This window comes from Vigna radiata, chromosome 5 (assembly GCF_000741045.1).
Source record: "Vigna radiata var. radiata cultivar VC1973A chromosome 5, Vradiata_ver6, whole genome shotgun sequence".
NCBI classification, from domain to species: Eukaryota; Viridiplantae; Streptophyta; class Magnoliopsida; order Fabales; family Fabaceae; genus Vigna; species Vigna radiata.
The window spans coordinates 27,091-49,296 of NC_028355.1; the positions used below are offsets into that span (position 1 = coordinate 27,091).

A 22,206-nucleotide genomic window follows, 5' to 3' on the forward strand; every position below is an offset into this window, starting at 1 on the left:
CTATCGGGCAAGGGGAATAAGAAGCTCATTATCTTTCAGTTACTCATTCCTATCCGTTGTTACTATTATTGGTGAATAAGGTGATGCCTATCGGGTAAGGGAAGTAAGAGCTTATTATCTTTTCGATCAAGTTAATTGTTTCCTTATGATGCTCTTAGTATCGGTGAACAAGGTGATACCTATCGGATGGGAGGCATAAAGAGTTTACCATTTTTTCAGTCAAATGGTTCATTCTGTTATGATTTATTCGTATTTCTGTATTTAAGAAATACCTATCACAATGAATGCAATTAATTATTCGATCGGAAACGATACTCTTAATGTTTTTCGTGTTTTTCGAAGGATAATGAAAATTATTATAGTTTCATGAGGAACAAGGAAGATATTAACTATTCGAATGGTGACATGTTACGAAGATAATACTAAAAGTGTTCGTACAACATTTCACATAACAAATATAATACTAGTTGTTCAAAAGACGCTAACGTTCTTACATAACCACTATTATAAAGTATTATTCAACTTTTGTCAGCAGGATCGGTAGTCTTGGAGGCCAGATCGACAACAGTCGGCACCTGATCGTCTACTACTGTTTCTGTGTTTTCAGTATTTGTCGCGACTTGGCTGCCCAGATCAATCAACTTCCCGTCAACGACCACCTTCATGATGTCAAAATTTGGATCGGTTAAAGGGGTCTTGAAGAAATGGTGACATTGAGCAATTCCTTGCTCAAATCCTAGTTCCCTTTCCAAGCATACTTGATCCCCCAACCGGGCCGTTTCCGCAGCCAAATTACCTCGCTCAATGATCAGGTCGTCCCTTTCTTTAGTAAAGTTTTTGATCTTACTGGTCAATTCTAGAACGCTGTTGTTCAGGGTGTCTAAGGAAGCTTTAAGACTGGCCACCTCTTTCTGCGACTCCTTCAGTTGCTCCGTCGCTTTCACCCGATCATCCTCGGCTGCTTTAGTCAACTCCTCAACACGTAGTGTCAAAGCAATGTTCTTTTTCTTGAAATCTGCCAACTCACTCATGGCCATTTCCAGTTCATTCACCAACAAAGGCTTGGTTGTTCCAGCAGAATAATTCAAACAAATGCTCGCTCGAGCTATCAACTCGTACGCCATGTTGATGGATTCACTGGGCGTCATGTCCTTAAACGGCTTCCTTTCCTCCGGTGTGAGGTTGAATTGCAATCGATCAGATACGTGAACGTTTGGGTCTAACGGCCCGGTCAGTAGTGGCAAGCACACTTTTTGTTTTTTGGGTGGAGAAGGCGTTTTTTCTGCTTTCCTTTTAGGTTTGCCCCTTGTAGCATGAGACTTGGCAGCTTTAGTCTCAACCACATCGTCTACCGAATCAGTGACTTTCAAAGCTGGATTAACTGTAGGAGTAGGTTTTGCTGGTGACGTAGGAGACGAAGAGCTCTCAGCAATTTTCTTCAACTTCTTCTGAGCCATTGATAACTCTCAGATTTTGCACTTTTATTTGTGCTTAGGAGTCCATGTTAGTACATTTTAGTTTCTTATTGTATAGAATTAGGATAGTTTTAGGATTTTCTTTGAATTCTTTAGTTTTATAAAATTTTAGTTAAAAAGAGATTTTTAGTGTATTTTTAGTACATTTGTAAATAATTAAGGAAATTAATATTTTTCTTTAATAAAAATAATTTTTCTATAGTAGGTTACCTTATTTTAATTTCATTTTAACTCTTCTTTAAATTCAATTTTTTTAGATTGGGCTGTGTTGCTAGCTGAAACCCCTGTTGGGTCGCTGGATTGTGCAAAAAAAGTTAAATGGAATTGTGAGTTTTGATGTTGCATCTGCTGCTGCACTTGGGTTGTTGTTGATTAATGAAGCAATGGGCCAACGCTGGTGCACTTAGCATTTGGGCTGCTGATGGGTTAAAGCCCACTGAATCAAAACGTTGCTGCCACACTTGGGACATTGTTGCTGTTGTTTCTTATTGGGCCACTTCATTGGAATTAATTAAAAGTAAATCTTGGGCTGATTGAAAAAAATTGGAACGCAGCGTTTTGGCTTGGTTGCAGTGACTGTCTTAGGGGTCTTGGCTCGAGGCATCAATTGGAGAAAAGAACTCCTTCACTCAGCGAGAGAGCAAAGCTTAATTGGCAGAAAACATACCCAAGAGCTAGGGCAGAGAAAAGGGAAAGAGTTGAAGAAAGGAGACGATCCTGCCCGAAGAAACACGTGCTGGAGAAGCTGACCTATGAAGATGAAGAAGCTGATCAAAGGGCTGGAGTTGAAGCAGCAAGGAGAGTCGTCCGATTGGAGGAGGCGTCTAAGAGAAGAGTTGTCAAGGTTCCAATTTTCTTTATTATTTTTTCTTTTCTCTTGTTCAACCCTATATAAAGGGTTCTGCCATGTAAATATGAGGAGACCGATACACTTACACAGATACTTGGAGATACTTTTCAGTTCACGCCTTTANAGTAGATAGAGAGGACGCGAGAGCTAGGGTTTTGTCGNGCATTTGATTTCAAGTTTCTTGCGTTCTNAATCGTTTGGTATAATTTCTTGTAATTTTCATTTCGTATTAATAAAATTTCTTCTTCTGTCTAAAGAGTTTATGATTCTGTGTTTGATTTTCTTTGCATTGTTTCTGAATTTTTGTTCGATTATGTGAGTATGTTTCTTGTATTGTTCGTGTTGATAGAAAATGAATTGGATTCTGATTCTCTGCAAATTTTATGATTCCTTTGGAATCAAATGACTNAGTAGTGAGCATTCCTGACTGAGATGTCTTCTCAAGGTAGAGAAGAGTCCAATATAAAAAAAAGACTCATCAGATTTATGTTTTTATTCTTTTCTTGTTATTGTTTCTAGCATGTGTGATTGTGTGCTTGTTATTGAACTGTGTTTGATAATTTTGAAGGAAAACATTCACAATATCACATNTGTTTGGATGTAATAGGACCCTAGATTGGGCCTAAAATTTTCAAGAGGTCTTCTTGAGAGATGTTAAGCTTCATAATTGTCAGACTAAGTTCAATTTCAGTGTTGTGTTTTCATTTCTTGTGAAACTGTGCATTGGTTGAATAATTGAGTGAGAATTTCCACTTTAAGTTCTGAAATATGAACTAAAAAGACCGAACAGAGGGCTTAATTTTCTCAGAATGTCTTTTTGAAGAGGAATTGAGACTCTTTCATTCAATCTAGTGCACTTTTGTCTCTGTTCTTTGACTTTGTTCTTTGATTTTGCCTAATATCTTCAGTTTGTTTCTTTATTTTTAATATCTCTGTTGAATTAATGTTGAATAGTCTTAGGTCTGATTGTGATTTTTACTTTATTTTNCATTTGNTTNTGTTCTGTGATGATCTAGTCTTTGCATTTACATTTACATTTCTAGAATAGGCATANAATAAGGAGATTCATTTGTTCATTGTTTTCATATATTGAGCACTAGATTTCTTTAATTTGCATATCCAGATTCATTTTAATTGCATANATTTTGTTATTGCTTCTATCTTAGGTAGTTTAGATTTCCATATAGTTTTACTTTCCTTTTATTTCATATTATTTCTTATTCAAAAATAGATTTTAGTTTTAATTCTTTTCTTTTTAATTTCATTCTTTTAAGTGTCCCCACCTTGTTTCATANTAAATAATTAGTAAATAAATACAAGATTTAACCCTACACTTTAATCTTAATTCTGTCGAGTCCTAGGATTGATATTCTGGTCATCCCTATGCTACATTAGTGGGGACCAGTACTTTGTTCTCTTTTTGTGCGACCAAATCGAGTTTAACAACCATCAATTGGGCAAAGGCAGCGTGCTGATCCATTCCTTCAAATAGTTATGCAAATAAAAGGTAAATTTAGGCAAGTCAATATTGATAGACGATCGGTAAACAGTAGGAGGCAAGACATACCTAACACTGTAGTTTGTAACTCATCGGTGCCAAGAAGTTTTATCAACATGCGGGATGACGTCTTGCGGGGTAACTGATCGATCTTATTAACAATCTTCAATTCATCCTCAGTCATATCTGTTGTTGGCCATGATTCTAACCGGGTGGGCTCTTCGGTCCAATACAAAGGAAATTTTGGTTCACTATTGTTCAGAAAATATTTTGGCCGACCTGGTTCGCGAATAGTTATTTTATAATAATTGGCCTAAAGTCTTTGTATGAAGAGTTAAAAGAAGTGAAAAAGTTGTTTATCCTTGGCCGGAAGGAGGGAAACCCAAGATCTACTGGAGTTAGGAAAGACTCGGAAGAAATACAAGAAGGACTTAGGGGTGGGGTCAAGCTGCAGACCGGTGCATAACACCTGGAAGGCTTGCATGCAAGCCCACCCGTTGGGGTGAAGTTGGGCGGGGCATATATTCAGGTATTTTAATACTCCCATTTGAAATTCAGTAAAAGGAAGTCTTACGCCTAGATCTTTAAACAATTTTATATATACGTAGAAAAAATCTAAACAGTACCCCTCCCGACCGTGACATGCTCTTTCATTCAAACGACACACTACTAGTGTATAATCATCAACCTCCCTAAAGTCAGACAGGATATATACCTTTTGCAATAGATGCCTTATAGTAGCTCTACGAATGTAATACGGAAGATAGGTTTGTACCTCATAGGGAGCCCATTCGTAACCTTCTACCCTGGGTGGTGCTACAATGGAGGTCCAGGTCCGGGAATCGTCAATATTGAATTTCACATAAAAGTGACCGGACGAGCTACTAGAATCACTGGAATCACTAGAAGATGACTTTGACGACGATGTAACCCTACGATCAGTACCCCCCGGACGGTCATCACCAGATTCCTCAGTTGATGAAGAAGAGGAAGACATTACCTTGTTTTGAGTGACGATCGGCAATTTCAATAACTCGTTCAGTATTCAAGACTGAGTGAACTATGCAAAGTGAAAGTGACAGTGGTCCCTCCCCCCTATTTATAGCCGCAATAAACGGTTTCGTGTCTTCATCTCTACCGTCCATTTCCTTTAAATCTGACGCTTCAGATTTTGCGCCTGTTCACGTCCATCGTGATGACGTCATAGTTTAATCTCAACCATCCCTCATTATTCATCCTACGGCCGAAGACGAAACGTTTTTTCCAGACTTAAAACCATTCATCCGTTGTATCTCTTCAACCAATGAACTTAATTATTCAGAAACCCTTACACTCTTATCATCGTTAAGGGCTTGGGGGGCTTATGTAGTATAGAGGAGTCGAGTCGATCGGGGTTATGAAGAAGAAGATCGGGAGTCAACTTATACCGATAGGGAGAAACATGGTCATAGGGGATAACTGGTTGATTTGTATAATGTAGTAGGAGAAAGGTCTGGTGGATCGGGAAGTATGCAGGGAAGATCGGGATAAGGGTTGTACCGAAAAGGAGCTACAATGGTTGCTAAGTTAGTGGAGATAGTTCGCGGATTCAACGGAGCAAATGGCGGAGCAAGAATCTAGGAAGTGGGAAGTGGTTGCGACTACGGTTACGACTAACAAGCTAAGTTGTTGGAGGAATTTACGGACAGCATGACTTGGCACAACGTGGCTCCGATTATGGTGGGTATATTTCTCTATAAATAGAACAAGCATAGTTCAGGTAAAGGGTTAGATTGACTTTCTGAATATTATTATCGTGGTAACTCTGCTGACTTGAGCGTTGGAGTGCTAACCTGCAGGTACTCACCGTTCGGTTTTAAGGTTACTACAAAAAGAATTCCGAAGTGAAGAGAAGAGCCGCAGTGATCAACTGTTATCTCGTTCCCATCCGAAATAGTGCGCAACAAGAGCTTCATCAACGACTTGCTGGTTTCCTCCCTCTTATCTCTTATCTTTTCTCTTTCTTTATGTCTATTTTAATTACATATCTCTTTCTCTTTATCTTTCCTGTTTTTTTTCCTGGAAAAATATTCATGATCATATAGTTTAGTTTCAGATGTTTTTCAAATTATTAACTTTTTCAATTTTGTTGTGGTGGAAACATCTGAGACTGGATAAAGCAGAACATGATTTCATTTTCACTGTATTTTGTATTATTTTTCTTCCCTTTTGTTTCTATTTTTTTTTTCAAGAACTTTTTGTTTGTTTGGATGTGGATCACTGAACATTACTAGCTTAAAGGTTTTTTTTTATTTATTTCAGTTATACCTAGTTCTCTTGTCTCTGCAATTGTTTTGTTTGCATTTTATGAAATGTTATGTGTTATTTGTGCTCTCTGTTTTTTTGTTTGTTTGATCTTGTTATTTTTTTTCCTTCTTATATTTGCTTTTTGATCTCCTGTTTGGACTCCTTTTGTATTTTTGGAGTCTTTCTTTATATTTTGTTATTAGGTCTTATGTTCTTGTTTTCTCTTAGTTATTGTTTAGTTTTTTATTTGGTTTAGGACTCGTGTTGATCCAGATCAATGTTACGCAAAACTGAAGTTGTCACCAAAACCGTTCGGTCTTGGGACAAAACCGTTCGGTATTTCTCCAAAACCGTTCGGTATTTCTCCAAAATCGTTCGGTCGTTAACTAAAATCGATCGGTCATTTCGACACGTCAATTGAAAGTTAACTCCGTTAACTTGATTTAATAACAGGAATCAATTTCTTTCCATTTTACATTTTTAGGGATTCAATTGAAAAAAAAAAAGTAAAACGAAGATGTAAATAAGAAATCTCCGAATGGATTTAACCTTCAAAATTAGATGACTATGATTATTAAATTATGATATTTAACGTTTTATTAATCTCCAAAATTTCCATTCAGATTTCTCTCTCTTCTTCTCGCGCATTCCCTTCCCGCCATAATCGTCCAACCAAGTGGAATCAACGGTGCCGCTTCAGATCTGAATCTCCGTCGGAGATCCGGTGCCGGCATTCTCCGTTCAATTCTCGCACCTTTCACGCTCTTCCCGTGTATCTCTTTTCATTTTCGTATCGATTTTTTTTCCTATCGTGGTCCTGATTTCGACGATTCGTTCGATGTGCAGATCGTGTTCACAGATCTTGAAAACTGGCGCCTCAACGACGTTCACAGCGCCACGCGAGTGGCCAAATTCCGCAAGGCAATGCCGCCGCCGCTCTGTTAGACCACAGCGGCGATGCTGGAGACGCCATCATGCGCGGTGGCTCCAGTCCGCCGGCTTGCAGCATCTCGCCTCTCCCCTAGCTTCTACCGCCATCGATCATCGCCTCCTCCCCAACCTTCTCATGCAGGTGTCGCTTAACCGCATCGTCAGCCTCTTTGATTTTGCAGTTTCTCGATATTTCATTTAATTTCTGTTAGTTGAGATGATTCCGTGTATAATACTCAGCGTTTTGTTTTCTTCTTTTGTTTAGAAGGTGTTAAATAGCGTATCACGCCATTGCTGCTTGATTTATTTGTTTATTTTTTTGTTATATTTTTTTTTTGTTTGGTCTGTGCTTGATAAAGGGGAGTTTGGTTGACTATGCGTGTCGTAAGGTTTTTTCCTGTTTTTGTTTATGTGTTTGGTGTTTGCCACCGCTCAACTCCGCCATGACCTACGACGAGGCCTCCATAGAGTGCAGCAAGAGCTGCGTCAACTCCTTGCAAGTTTCCTCTCTCTTATCTCTGATCTTTTCTCTTTTCTTTCCCGTTCTTGTTTTAATTTCATATCTTTGTCTGTCTGGTTGACTTTGTTTTTGGCTACCGGTTTTCTTCTCAACTAGGTTTCTTTTTGCGATTCTGGTTTAGGTAACCGGTTTCCTTCTCAATTAGGTTTGTTTTTGCAATTCTGGTTTAGCTAACACAGGATAAATCGATTACCGTGAATGTCAATTTCTAATTGAATAGTTATCAAAACTTGTTGGGAGTGTATTTGGAGCGCCTCAAATGGGAATCCAATCATAGCCTTTGTCCTTAAAGTAGTAAAACTTATGTAAGTAACTGCCAATGTGACCAATTTGATGGATTTTTCAGTACTTGAGGGACCATTTTCACGATTTACAATGCTTGGAGTATTACTTGTATATCTTTCCTTCTTTAGGGGCCACTTAGGAGAGAGAGTAATGTTCTAGGGATGAAATTGAGGGTTTATTCCAAGCTTACTATGTCTGATTGATTGTGATTGGATGACAATGTATAGAATTACATTGGTAGTGCGTATATTATTTATTATTGTGATATATAGTTTGGAAAATCCTTAGTCATATATGGCGTGTGATTTCTGAATGCAGGTGCAGTAGCTGCTTTTGTGACACCTGTTGAAAATGGCACTTCTCACAAGCAGCTGAATGCTGAATTATTGTCTGTTAAGTCCCCAAAGGATTCTCTAGTTGAAGACAGTTTTCAAAAGGATGAAAATGAGTCCACTATTAGTATTACTGTTGTTGGAGCCTCTGGAGACCTTGCTAAGATGATATTTCCAGCTCTCTATGCACTTTACTATGAGGATTGTCTCCCTAAGGTTGGATTTTGATGGGGATGTATTATTTTTTGTGTTTGGATTGAACTGATGCTTTGGTCTTTGGCAGCACTTCAGTATCTATGGTTACACACGAAGTAAGATGACTGATACAGAACTGAGAAATATGGTTAGTAGGATCCTCACTTGTAGAATTGATAAGAGGTGATGATCACATCTTAATGTTTATCATGGTTATGGTTAGGCTACATATTTAATGTTTGGAAATTCGTGTTGTGAAATTTCAGAGAGAACTGCAATGAGAAGATGGAGCAATTCCTAAAAAGATGTTTCTATCATTCTGGTCAATATGATTCTCAGGAAAACTTTGCAGTGCTAGACAAGAAGAAGCTGAAGGAACAAGAGGTAGTTGGATTTGGAAAAGGGATAATATGATATAATTGTAGTCTATAGCTTAAATGTGGTTCGGATTCTTACTGTAAGAAGCAAGCACTGTTTTAATTATACTTTTCTGAAATAGTAGAAATTTAATAATTGAATGAATGTATATTCAAATTGAAAGGAAAATCCCTTGCCCAGAAGCAAATAAAAAAGATGAAGAGAAAAAAGGGTGGAAATAAAGAAAACAAGAAAGAGTTTTAACACATTAGCTATTATAAACCGGTTATGTCTATAGTAGATCTCTATAGTTGGTATCTACTTTGTATTACGGCATTTTCCTTTTGGCTCCATGACCAATTGGTCATAATTTCATTGATGTTATAATTCTTCAAATATAACACTATAGATGACATCATCAAGAAAAACCTATTTGTTTGTTTCATTTATAATCAGTGTTTAATTTTATGGTTAGTGTGTTTCTTTGACATGCTTGTATTCTTTTATTTTTTTCTCTCTCTAGTCTGCATTTTTTATTTTTATGTGCGGTTTTTATGGCATGCAATTTTAATCTGCATCAAGTGTGATATACGAACAAAGAATGAACTTATTTTATTTATTTTTGTCTCAATAGATGAAAATTGTTCTTGTAGTAGGGTGGGAGACCTTCTAATTGCCTGTTTTATCTTTCAATTCCTCCTAATATATTTAAAGATGCTGTAAAATGTGGAAGCTTGTCGGCTTCTTCTGGTAACGGTTGGACCAGAGTCATTGTTGAAAAGCCTTTTGGTCGTGATTCTGAATCTTCAGCTGCATTAACAAAAACACTCAAGCAGTATCTGACTGAGGATCAAATTTTCAGGTTATTCAACTAACACTAATCATCTTCAACTTTAAGATTGTAAAGTATATTTTATAAAGTGGGAAATATTATATAGGATAGACCACTATCTTGGGAAAGAGCTTTGTCAACGCCATGCAGGTTTCCTCTCTCTTATCTCTTATCTTTTCTCTTGTTTTAATTTCAGATCTATGTTTGTTTGGTTGACTTTGTTTCCGGCTTCTGGTTTCCTTCTCAATTAGGTTTGTTTTTGCGATTCTGGTTCCTTTTCAATTAGGTTTGTTTTTGTGATTCTGGTTTAGCTAATGCAAGAAAAATCAGTGATGCTTGACAATGACGTAGGTATAAGGATTCTTGTGTTGTGCGACAACTAGGGGATGGAACTATTAGTAAAAGAATTAAGATGCAGAGAAAAGCTATTATGTTGGCTTGAAATTTGTTTTAGCTTTTTAGTTAAAAGTAAAGCTACTAGAGCTAGATGGTTTTATTATGGCTGGCCAGATAGATAAAACACTGTTAAGGAAGGACTTATTATTCCATTAAAAACAGACCAATGCTATACTCCATCTGATTTTTTAAATTGTTCGGTTTTTAGATAAATTTTGTTTTTATTTACAGTCCTTCAATTAATTTCTCTTTTACCAATTATACCTTCTGTTTCTTAATTTTTAATTAATTTACTCAAGAATTTGTTGTAAGATGAGAAGAGCAAGGAATAAAACAGGAAACTCCACTATTTTATTAAAAAAAATAATGTATTTCTCGGTTTTTAGATAAAATCAGATAAAATCTTAAAATACTCTTAGAGCATCTCCATTGCAATATATATATATATATATATATATATATATATATATATATATATATATATATATATATATATATATTTTCAATTGTTTGTGTTTGCCTCCTTACCACATTTCTCTTTAGCCGGTTTTGTGTGTGTAGTGGTGGACTTTTCTTCTAATTGATTCATTCCAGAAATACAAATATCATGAATTCATTTCTTTGTATTCTTCTTGGGTGTCTTAATTTTTGTCTAGCACATATGTATCCCATCAAATGTCACATGTATTTTGTTGGATAAAGAGGATGAATGAATTTGGAATTATTTCTTTTCATTTCAAAATGATGATTTGTAATTACAAACTTTGGATGGTCTGGAAAGTGGAACATAAAGAACATTAACTAATTTTTAAATCGTTTTATTGGGTCTCTAAACCTGACCGTTTGAAAAGTATTCCCATTATATGTTTGCAGATGTGCATGCAGAAACTTCATTATATGGATTCTAAAATGCATGGTCATGTTTCAACCATGAAATTGGGAAGAATGAATGTTATAATTATCCTGGAAAAGGATTCTTGATTTTATGTCCTTAAAATAATTTGCTGAGCTGTTCATTTAACTATTTCTAGGAGTTTCAATGGGGGAGGGTTCTTTTAATATTAAGCTCCATCCATATTTTCTCTCTGATACAAATGAATGTCACTGCGACCATTTCCTTTCCTATGCCCATGTCATTATGTTTGGGCTGCATGGAATTTTCCTTATGTTATTAATATTCATGCAATAGGGTTCTTGACAACATGAAAGATTATGCTGTAAGAGCCCTTGTGAATGTTGTTGATCATCTAGGAAAGGTTGCATACAAGTTAACTGACCTTCTTGAGCAGCAAACATTAGATGTTTCGACCATGGATTTGAAGGTCGCTACCGTAAATCAGGTAATTACAATTTTTGAGATACAGTTATTTTGTACTATGCATTTACTTTGATTTCAATGTTGCTACATATACACATATTTACACACAAATCACCTTACAATTTTCTTCATTTGACTAAGCAACATTTCCACTCGTGTACATTTTGATCCAACTATATATATATATATATACCGCTAGTATGAGGTGCACATCTAATTTGGAAGAATCTTTGGGGTTCATCCTTCTAATTCAAGGTCATTTTTATAAGGTGGAGGATTTTCTGGCTTACCAGTTTAAAGGGGTGATGATATTCTAAATAATAGAGAATAATCTAGTAAAGTATAATAAGATTTTCTAATACAGAGGATGTTTAATATTTTTAAATGATGTAATTTAATATAACTTACACCGTGAACAAATGATACAATTTTTCAAGCAAAGAACTTTTTTCTGCTTCTCCGTCATCACTGGCAGTGGTCACAGCAGAATCCATTGAAGGGAATGGGTGGAAGTTAATTAAACCCCAATAGTCCAGAAACTCCATTACCTCTTGCCTAGCATCCATATCTCCAACATTAAGCTGTGACATATCTTTCAATTCAATTTGCACATTCAGATTTGAATGAAACTTCTTCATTATCCAATTTCGTATCTCCGTGTATACACCTGGCGTCCGATTTTCAGTTTTGCCATTAAAGAAAGAAGGTAACATTTGCTTCTCAATTTCATGAATATACAACCATGAAAACCATCCTGAAATTAAATTTCAAAGTAAATGACTAATTTAAGAATAAAGATGCAAGAATAAATAAAGAAACACTCAATCAGCTTCCTAAGGGTAAAAATGCAAGAATAAATAAAGATAATGGTGAGAGAGAAATAGAAGAGAGATAAAAAGGTGAGAAGTAGTTATATTGGTGAGAAAGAAATAGAAGAGAGAGAAAGGAGTATAGGAGGAATAACAGAGGAGAGAGAAGAAAAATATTGTCACGTAGGCGTAATGTTAACATTGTTGACGGAAGAGACCTAATAACAGTAAAATTAGTAACATGCGGATCGAAACATCATTTTTAAAAACGGGTACAAAATAGAAATTCGGTCCCCAACTTGGAGACTAAATAATTAAGTAAGCCAAAAATAAAATAGATAAAGGGAAAAGTAAAAAGGGTAAAATTGAAATTTAGAAAAAATTAGAAAAGTAGAAGGAGAAGATGGGGTGGTGGAGAGAGTAAGGCTCTACAAACATATTACACAAAAAAGAACTACTACTATTTTATATATGGGTGTTTATTACTGCACCATTTTTTTCCTTCACCCCCTGAATTCTAAAGTTTCATTTTTACCCTTCATTAAAATATATTAAAAACCTTAATTTAGAGGCGTGCACATTATTTTCTTCCATCTTCCTCTCTCTCGGCGCCCCTCTGTACCTCCATCCATCTCGTCTCAACAGCTTTTTCATCCTCTCAAGTAGTGAGCTTTTGTTGCTTATTCCACTCACCATTTCAATTTCATAGATTTTGAAGCGAAGCTCTAATTGTATTTGTGTTTGTGCTGCAACTCCCATTGAATGGATAATGAAATTGAATCTGCTGTTTATCTTCTCATCCGCCCTAACCAATAGTAATATGTTGGGACCCCTCTTCTTGCCAAATGCCACCACTATGAATTGAAAATTATTCTGTATATTCTTGTGGGGTTCGGCCTCTAACTTTAGTTGTCTCGAGCTCTCATCATGGATTGGCATGGAGAACTTATTGTTGGCTTCAAATTGGGTGTTGCTCCCTCCACCTCTCCATTTCTCCATTTGCTTTCTCTACCTTTTCAACTTTCGACATTTTTATTTTAATTACAAATATAACCTTTTCTTTTACTTTTTTACCTTATTTACCAAATCTTACTTTCACTCTCCCCCCCCCCCCCCCCCGCGGTGGTGGTGTTTCGCTGGTACGACTGCGTGGTGTGCAGATCTTCGTCTTCGTGTACCAGGTGTTGGTTTTTATTGTTAAGTTTAAATCTTTGATTTACCACTGTGTGCATGCATGCTTGCTGGTTTCGCTGCTTTTTATGTGTTCGTTTTTAGTTTACTGTGAGATGCTTGCTGGTTTCGCTGTGCTGCTTTTCTGTGTGGAGGAAAACGTTACCGCTTACGGAAGAACGGATGTCGCACATCCGTTTCAAGCCAAAGGGATATGGGACATCCGTTTTGGCTTTGGGTGTTTTTTTTTAGTTTATTAATTTTTTTTATTTGAAATGTAAATATAGATTTATTTAAATTTAGTTTTTTTTTTTTAATTTGTTAGTGGATTTTTTTTTTTAATTTAGTTATTTAATTATTATTTATTTAATTATTTCAATAGAAAATTAAAACTTATGTAAAGTTAATGTTTGCTATATTGTGTTGCGTACATTGCTGCTGTTTTCTGTTGCATTGCATATGAATTAGAACTACAAGTGGGGGAGAGAAAGGTCTGATCGGTTAAACTTCTCAATAAATATTCATAAATAATATTCATAGGAGAAGAAAACAAGAAAGTAAAATAAGTTGTGTTTATCTCGGGAGTTAAAATCTACTCATGCCTTTAGATTTTAAATAAGTTAGAGGAGGGAGGTTCTATAAAAAAAGCGAAGTGCATAAATTGATTTTCCAATACCATTACCAAATGACCAACATTTGGCATTGGAAGTATATATATTTTTGACAGAATATACTTAGATGTGAGAAAACATACGGCAGGCATTCAAGGGAAAGGTGTTCTGAAGTCTGGTACCAAGGGGTAAGAGGAGGGAGTTCTTCGAAATGATATAGTAAATTGGTCAATATCATTTTCATTTTCATTTTACCAATTGTTTTTAAACTTTGGAAGCTTTGGATCTTATGCTAGTAGATAAATAGACAGACAGATTTGTTTAGGCGTCTGATAGAAAATGTTCCACGATAGTTGTATCATGACTTAAAAAAGGCCAAAATAAATCATGATGGTATTATTTTGATGAAGTTTTGCTGCAGTGCATTCCAGGGTATGTGTGTTAACTGTTAAACTAGAGATACCTGATGCCCAAGAAGACAAATATCTAGATTTTTTATTTTTTTCATATGATTATATTTTAGAACACAACAAAATTAAATGTCATTATATCCTTTCACACTTTGTTAGAAGTTGTCTGCGTGAGTAAATATCTATTTTTGATGTTAGGCTTGCTGTACACTGTAGAAATATCAGGATTTTTTTGTTAAAATACATTGTTGATGAGAAGATTGCACCCATCTCATTTTTCTATCTGATTTGAGGTACGAACTTTAATAACTGGATGACAAGAACTCATTGCAATCCTTCCATTTGTGTATTTTACATGTATTTCCATGCCTTTATTGTGACGTCCTAATTATATAGAAAAGAAATATATAAATAAGACGTCATCATGCATAATATTTGAAAGCAGTTAAAGAATAAAGGAGGTGTTTACAGTCATCCTTAAACAGTATAAGAATCTAGAATTAGAGTATCATAGACCTCTTGTAAAAACACTAGGAATTTAAAACTTTAAAAACAAGATAAAGCTCTTCAGAATAAATTGAGATCAAAATAACAAGGCCTAAAGAACTAAGCTGCAACATCTCTGTTTCCTTCCAGGGCTCTCTCCAAAGTAACTTCCTCGTCATCTGCTCCCATCCAAGTGGATGAACATCGCAAATGAAAACACATACAACATGGCACAAACACAAACAAATGCAAGGGTGACCTAATTATATAAAAAAAAAAATCATGCAATTGTACTAACATGAACATATTGGATTCAACCCAAGTAAAGTATATACAAGCAAGACAATATATACAACACAATCCTAACATATTATTTTTTAGACTTGACTCGTCCGGACTTTAGAATGATAGTCGAGCTATGGCGGGTCATGCATCCGTGGTGGCTTGTGATACTTAGGCTCCCCCGCCTTGGGCTCCCCCGCCCTGCCACTCACGAGGTTAGTCTGTTCCGCGTCCTAGAGCATGATGGAAGCCTCCAAGACTAAGATCTCCTGCTACTCTTCACCACATGGTTCAGTCCTTTCTACGTGAGAAGAAAGACCATTGGAGCGTCAAGAAGACCCTCAAGACTGAGCTCCTACTTTCATTCTAAAACATTAAGAATCTCACCAAGAGATTCTACACAAATGGAACTTAGTTTACCACTTGATTCGTACTTTCATCACTTTGTAATCATATACTTTTTGCCACAACCAACATATACATAATCTCAACCGCATGCATTGCTCACCAATCAGAAAACTTATAACAAAGCCTCAATACCTTTCATACATAGTCAAAAGATGATAAAATAATACTTATATATATATATATATATATATATATATATATATATATATCTTTCATCAAATCATATATTCATTATCCAGGCTTTAATTAAATCTCACCCGCACTAACAAATTACCATCATGCTAAATGGCACCAACATTTCATAAGCCATATACAGCAAACGTCACAAGCTCTACATCAAATCAAAATTTCTATTATATTACCCAGAATGAGTTTAAATATGTATCTCTAGGTATGTATATAAAAAAATAACCCAACTAGAAATCTTAGGAAAAAAAATACCCCAATTACACAACCCTTGCGGAAACCCCTCACCACTCTTTGAATGATAATCATTCAGTCACTTCCTTCTCCCATACCCCTGGAAGTTTATGTGCATGCAGTGCTTTATTCACTCCTTTTTCTTTTCCTAATTAACTACCGGAATGGGACCCACATGGCTATACTCTCTCTTTTTCTCTAATTCTTACACGACCTCTCTCTTCATTTTTTATCTTTTCATATAATATATTTATATATAAAAAAAAGCTTATGGTTATAAATCATAAAAGTTATATAATATATTTGTTGTGATATATATATGTATATATATATATATATATATATATATATATATATATATATTTGCTGTTATCATAAAAGTTTGTATAAAACGTATATATATTATTATATAATATACTAAACATCATAAAACAACGTGAATCTTTGCTGTGATATATAAAATATAGAATAATACATTATTTACATGATTTTCNTAGCAGTAGCCTTTTTAAATCTAGAATTTCTTTATATAAGTGGAATCTGTGCTACTAAACACTAAACTTTTAAATTTAGAATTTCAATCAAAATAAAGAAAACAATGTCTCCTTCTCTGTATCACGCCTATAACAATCTAGCTTTTCCTCGTCAATTGTCTCTAATTTTATTACAGAGAAGATACCAAACCATCACCAACGTGAGAGAGAGTTAGCCAAACTCCTACCCTGTTTATTACAAGAATGACATTTGTTTTATTTTATACTCTCAAATAGCCTTAGGCGTTACTTTGCTGCAATCACACACTCATATATATTATCTCACATCACCCACCATAGCATACAACACATCACATTATAGTTCATCAATTTCAGTATCCAAACACATTCAATTTAACTTACAGGAATCCAACTCAAGCATAAGGACATACTTACTTCAAAAATTTATCCCTCATACACATCATATAAATAATATACAGAAACATAATTAGCTCCCCTTACCTAGTTTTCTCAAAGAGCAGCTAATTAAAAACGCCCCAACAAGAACCCACTCAGCTTTGAAATTATAGAACCTACATATCACCAAATTGGTGATAGAACACAGCTCTTAGAGCTCGAATAGGCGGAGAATGGAAGGAAGAAACTAGCAAAGTTGCATGCCCTGGGTTTGAGACTGTTGAAGAAAAAGGGGGAAAGCGACTTACCGATCGGAACAAGAAATTGTTCGGTTCAAAGTGAAGCCCATGCCATCGCGATCGTTTAGGCACCTTCAATTTAAAGTTCAAACGGTTCAAGGTTGGAATATTTTAGAGAGAAGGCAGAGTTATTATTTAGGAGAAGGGTTTCTGTTTTTAGAGAGAAGGGAAAATTGGAAAATGGAGACAGTCTGATTTTTAGAAAACTCCTTCCTAAGGTCATGGGTCCTTAGCTTATGGGTTGACTGCCTCAACATAAGGCCCAATAGCCTTATTATTTTTCAGGCTCTTACATTTATGACAGCGTTGATCAGCCGTTAGTAGCTGCAAGGTAGCATTTTCATTGGATGTCAGGCTCATGTTGATGTTTTCAATTGTTGTAATGTTGAGGCTACTGACATATGATTCTTCATTTGACATATTTTGAGGACACGCAGTGCAATTGATGTTGCCTAGTTCAATTTATCTTCATATATTTCTAGAATATATCTTTTTTGGTTTTGGCAGTCTATGGATAAATATTTTGTTAACTAGTAATGCATTTGAGTGCATTATACTTGAGGATTTAATCCATTTTATTTGTTGTTGTTTCCATCATTACTACAGTTCTATGGTATTTATAAACCATCGTCAAACCAGATATCATACTGTAGTGTAGAGGAATGCTAGCATATGGGAATGAGGTACTTGTTTAGTTGGACTCGGGAATTACATCTGATAGGAAAGTGTGTTGCAAGGAGGTTGTTGTTGTATGTGCTAATATTTCTCATATTGAATGTGAGTCTTGAGGAAGTTGTTATGATATGGTGTAATTGTTTTGCATCTGAGGTTGACAGTTAACATAGGGGAAATGGGAACAAAATACCTGGTAGTTAGGACATGCTAAATCGTTACCTGTTGTTGACACCTTCCATTTTGTTTATGTAATCTTGTTACAGTTACATTTTCCTTTGTTTATGCCTAATATAGTTGAATGATTTCCAATAATGGTTTGGTTGTTTTTTATGAAAATAAAAATTGCTTATTTAGTCGATATCTGAGTTTAACACTAGTTTTCCACTTCTATATTAATGTTTCTGTATAAGCATTGGTATGGCCAAGAACTAGAGTTTCTGGTGAGTGGCTTTGGAACTTGATTTTTTAATTTGAAGAATACAGAAAAGTGATGGTAGTAAAATGAGAAGAAGCATAATTACAAATTGATGGTAATGATTGTTGTTGGTTTCACGAAAATTTAGGATAGTTAGGATGGAGTGGTGCACCTGGGAGCAGAGGAGGAAGAGGAAGAGAGACAGTAAAATGTCCCGTGGTTTTCTCTCAACTCTTTTTGGTTTTTATAAACAAATAAACCACACATCTCTTAACCTAACATAACCTAAGATTCTGCTACAGACACTGACATCTTTCTCCTATCCTGATCACTTTATTAATGAGGATAAACTATGGTTTTGATAGAAGAGGTTGATGAGGATAACAAATGGTTTTGATGGTTTGGCCAAAACGGATGTCCATATCCGTTTGGCTTGAAACGGATTCTGCAACATCCGACGGAGGTGAGAGATATAAAAGACGGATATCAAAAGTTTGGAGAGCGATCTCAAAAGCTTGTCTTGGGACGGGGCTTTCAGCAGAGTAAAAATGAAGAAGTAGGGTTGAGGGTTAACATTAAAACTAAAAAAAAGTAAAAAGGTTAAAAAATAATAAAACAAGGTTATTTTTGTAATTATAATAAAATTCAGAAAGTTGGAAAGGTGAATGGAGCAAACGAAGAGGCAACACTCCTTCAAATTGCTTTGGTTTCTATAAAAAAAAAATCCTATAAGTGGCGGGGATGGATACGAATGATAAAGGCAGGGGTATCCTGCTTCTGGATTCATCAATAAAAAAGAATTGTTTAATCATTTCATAAGATATTTTAAAATTTGAAAATGTATTCCAAAACACTGAAAAAGTATAAAAAATTACATTCTGATTGAGGATTTTAAAAAGTATTTTTTATTCAAAAATACTTTTTAAAATAGTTATTTTGAAATATTAAAAAAGATTTCAAAATAAATAAGTAAAATATTTTTAGATTAAATAAAAACATTTTACTGAACCTCTAATTCAATATATATATATATATATAAATATTATCTTTTTTTTAATTCGAAAGTACTTTTGTGATAATTCAATTAAAAAATATAAATATATAAAATTAAATTGTGTTAATGATTTTACTTTATCATTCGATATTTAAATATTTAAATAAAATTTATTGGCAACGATAGCAGACAAGGAATTGAAAGTCCTCTTGTTTCAAAAAGCGAATAATTAAATATTCTGTTTTAACATGACATTTAATGTGTGTTTTTCTTTTTCTTGCACTCTCACAATTTCTTGGCTCATATCCAAATTTTCAACGTAACTACTTTACTCTGTAAAAATAACTTCCAAATTACCATTTTCGGAATTTTTCTAGAACAATTTTTCCATAATATAATTTTCTGAATAAAATTTTCAAAACAAAAATCCAAAAATAAAATGTTTAGATCGAGATTTTCGAAATGTAATGTGGTAAGATTTTTGGAACATATATAAAAAGATTATGTGAAAAGATAATCAACATAAAGATATACGGGTTCACCACCTTAAATAGAGATCGAAGGTAGAGTTTTTAAAGTTAATACCAAATCTAAAGGAGTTCACAATCTTAAGAGATAACGGATAATTTTGTAATGGGAAGATTTATCAAGTTTGTCAGAAAACTTGTTGTAAGAAAGATTTTGGTAGGGTGTAGAAAGATTGTAAGAAGAGTGTGAGAATGGTATTGAAAGGTTGTATGAAGCGTGTAAAAAGAATATAGGAAATGTGTAATAAGGATCCCGATATTTTGACACTCTTATTTTGACACTCATTTAACAACGCCACGTGTTGGGTTTTGATTGGGCATATTTTTTTTAGAAAAAAAACAAAAAATCTGACATCATTTAGGAGGAAAGATTTGAAACTTTTGCTTCCAAGTTTGCCCTTGGCCAGATTCAAGTGAATTAAAAATTTCTTCGATATATAGAAAATTTCTTTTTCTTCCCTCTGTCACCAGATTTGCAGTTTCTCCGATAGGTTCATTCTCTTCGCTTATGGTCTTTTGAAATCGGTCTGGGGTTCGTTTTCGCGAGCTTACTATCGTTGTTCCTTGTGGTTGCGCGGTTGGCCTTCCTTATCTTGTGGGTGTGGCGATGAATGAATCTTTTGGTTGTTGGTGTGTCAGTGTTGCGAAATGGCGAGTTCTTCGAGCAGGGTAAGCGTGTTAATCTTTGGTTTGTTTTGGTGTTTAGCGTTTGGTGTAACGCCCCGACAACTTACAGGGACTGGCGTTACATTTGGTATTTGGAGTTTGGGTGTTGTGTGTTTTTTTAATCTAGGGTTTTGAAGTTTGGATTTTTGGAATTTGTATACAGTTGACAGTTCGTCACTCGGCTTCAACAAAGTTCATATGTAGTTTGAACAAACGTTTGAGAAAGGAGCACCGCTCAGTTATTGCAGGCACTCCTTTTCGGTAGTTTTTAGATTTGACTGATAATATTAAACTTGGTAGGAAAATCTTGAGTGAGTTAGTGCTTAAATGAGTGGATTCAAGTAGTGGTTTTATAATTGCAGAGAAACTTGTGACTATGACTGAAAAAGAATTTTGTTTAGGTTTGGGGTTGAGTTTAGATGGGAAAGATATTGACTTAAAGGGAGAAATGGGAACAAGTGCTTGTGTGAAATACATTGCCAATAAAACAAGAGATTTAAATTTGGTTTACAAATGTTTGATGAAGAAAGTAAAAACTATTCCTTGTTCTCCTTTTTGTAGCTTGTACATATTGGTTGGAATTTGTGAGATATTACTTCCAAAACGTAATGGGAGAGTGTTTCCCATATTATTTGAAATTGTTGATAATTTAAATGATTTGGGTAAATATAGTTGGGGTAGTTTAGTGTAATAGAAAAAAACTCAAGAATATTGCATTGGATGAATGTAAATTTGGGAAACAACCTCGTGAAAGGAGCTTTGGAAACTGGTGTGGTATGTGGTTTATTGTTAGAGTGATTTATGTTATTATATATGTGTTCCTAGTATGATTTGAATTGTTGAATTTCAAGTTAATGATGATGTTGATGTTGATCTTGGTCCAATGAAGGATAAAAATCATTTGAAGGATGAACCAAGACAAAAAAATGAAAGATGAAAAGGCATCAACAAAGAAGCTACTTAAGAAAAAACGCAGAGAGCGTTTTATGCAAAGTTTACACCAGCAAGAAAGTCTTGTTGCAGAACTTAAAAGGAGGGTTCATATGTTGGAGGAAGAGGTGGCATTTGAGAAAGCTAGACGAAGAAGACCACAGGATGGTGGACACAATGTGCCACATGAAGAACAGTCGATCTCCCCTAGAGGCATCTCCCAGGGAGGCATGTCCACCGATCCTCCTCCAATGAAGACATATGTGAGGATGGGGTCACGAAGGCGTTACAAGAGTAGAGCGCTTATGACTCCTTACGTAGGATTGCTTAGAATAAAAAATGAGTGAACTTTGTATAGCTTTCTTAAGAGGTTGTAATATGGAGATATTGTAACATGAACATATGTTTTGTAACTTGGTTTTTATTATGTTCAATGTGATAAAAATGCAATTTGGCTTCATTATGATATTATTACTTACTAAGTGAATTACATTTGATATTGTAAATGGGAAATCTGGTTTTGTTTGAATTGTTAATGAATAAAGTTTGCATTGAAATTTTGTATTGAAGGATGAACGAAACAAGGATTGTTTTACATACAAAAGATTGTGTATTTTGAACAAAAAAACTTGGTCCAAGACCTGGAAAAAAGTTATGCAGCAGAAAAAGCTGTTGTAATCGTTTACCACAGACTGGTAAACGATTACGCGAGCTGGTTTAGTGATTTGAACACAAAGTTCAACAAAGGGAGCCTTTATTTTGTTCATAGCGGACCGTGATATTAATTTTTCAATGTAGACCACAGGTGGAGTTGTTTTGGTGTCATTTAGTGCTTTGGAGGTGTTCTAAGTGTGCTTGTTCATGTTTGAGTAGGTAAGGAAGGTATGATGTTGAGTGCAAGCCCCCAAATCATGTCCAGGAAGAAGTTATGCAGAAAAAG

General features: G+C 35.0%; 2 protein-coding genes across 18 annotated transcripts in view; one reads left to right on the forward strand and one right to left on the reverse strand.

Annotated features, from left to right (window-relative positions):
* Positions 1-6,656: 6,656 nt before the first annotated feature.
* Positions 6,657-22,206, forward strand: part of LOC106760203 (glucose-6-phosphate 1-dehydrogenase, chloroplastic-like) — an 18,198-nt gene continuing 2,648 nt past the window's right edge. Inside the window, exons 1-8 of one of the 17 annotated variants that reach the window (XR_002667649.1) lie at positions 6,668-6,848; positions 7,067-7,181; positions 8,163-8,392; positions 8,460-8,554; positions 8,638-8,755; positions 9,757-9,811; positions 11,146-11,296; positions 13,244-15,222. Coding sequence is in view for 9 of the 17 variants with exons in the window: in XM_022780364.1 (XP_022636085.1) it covers positions 7,067-7,181; positions 8,163-8,392; positions 8,460-8,554; positions 8,638-8,755; positions 9,757-9,846 (648 nt within the window). In the remaining 8 variants the exon portion in view is untranslated. Of the gene's footprint in view, positions 6,882-6,955; positions 7,182-8,162; positions 8,393-8,459; positions 8,555-8,637; positions 8,756-9,381; positions 9,726-9,756; positions 10,346-11,145; positions 11,307-13,243; positions 15,223-22,206 lie in introns of those variants that run through there. The other 16 variants (XR_002667656.1, XR_002667651.1, XR_002667652.1 and 13 more) reach the window with 16 other exon arrangements.
* On the reverse strand, positions 11,552-13,245 carry LOC111241640. Its single transcript, XM_022780369.1, has 2 exons — positions 12,643-13,245; positions 11,552-12,028 (listed from the first exon to the last, which is right to left on the reverse strand). The coding sequence occupies exons 1-2, from the start codon at positions 13,080-13,082 to the stop codon at positions 12,001-12,003; spliced, it is 468 nt and encodes a 155-aa protein (XP_022636090.1). The 5' UTR covers positions 13,083-13,245; the 3' UTR covers positions 11,552-12,000.

Bases quoted from the DNA above. Each gene is read 5' to 3' on its own strand.
- LOC111241640 (XM_022780369.1), bottom strand. From the start codon at position 13,082: ATGGAGAAATGGAGAGGTGGAGGGAGCAACACCCAATTTGAAGCCAAC. The intron at 12,029-12,642 runs GTTTTTAATATA...ATTTAATTTCAG, and splicing joins GTGCACGCCTCTAAATTAAG to GATGGTTTTCATGGTTGTAT.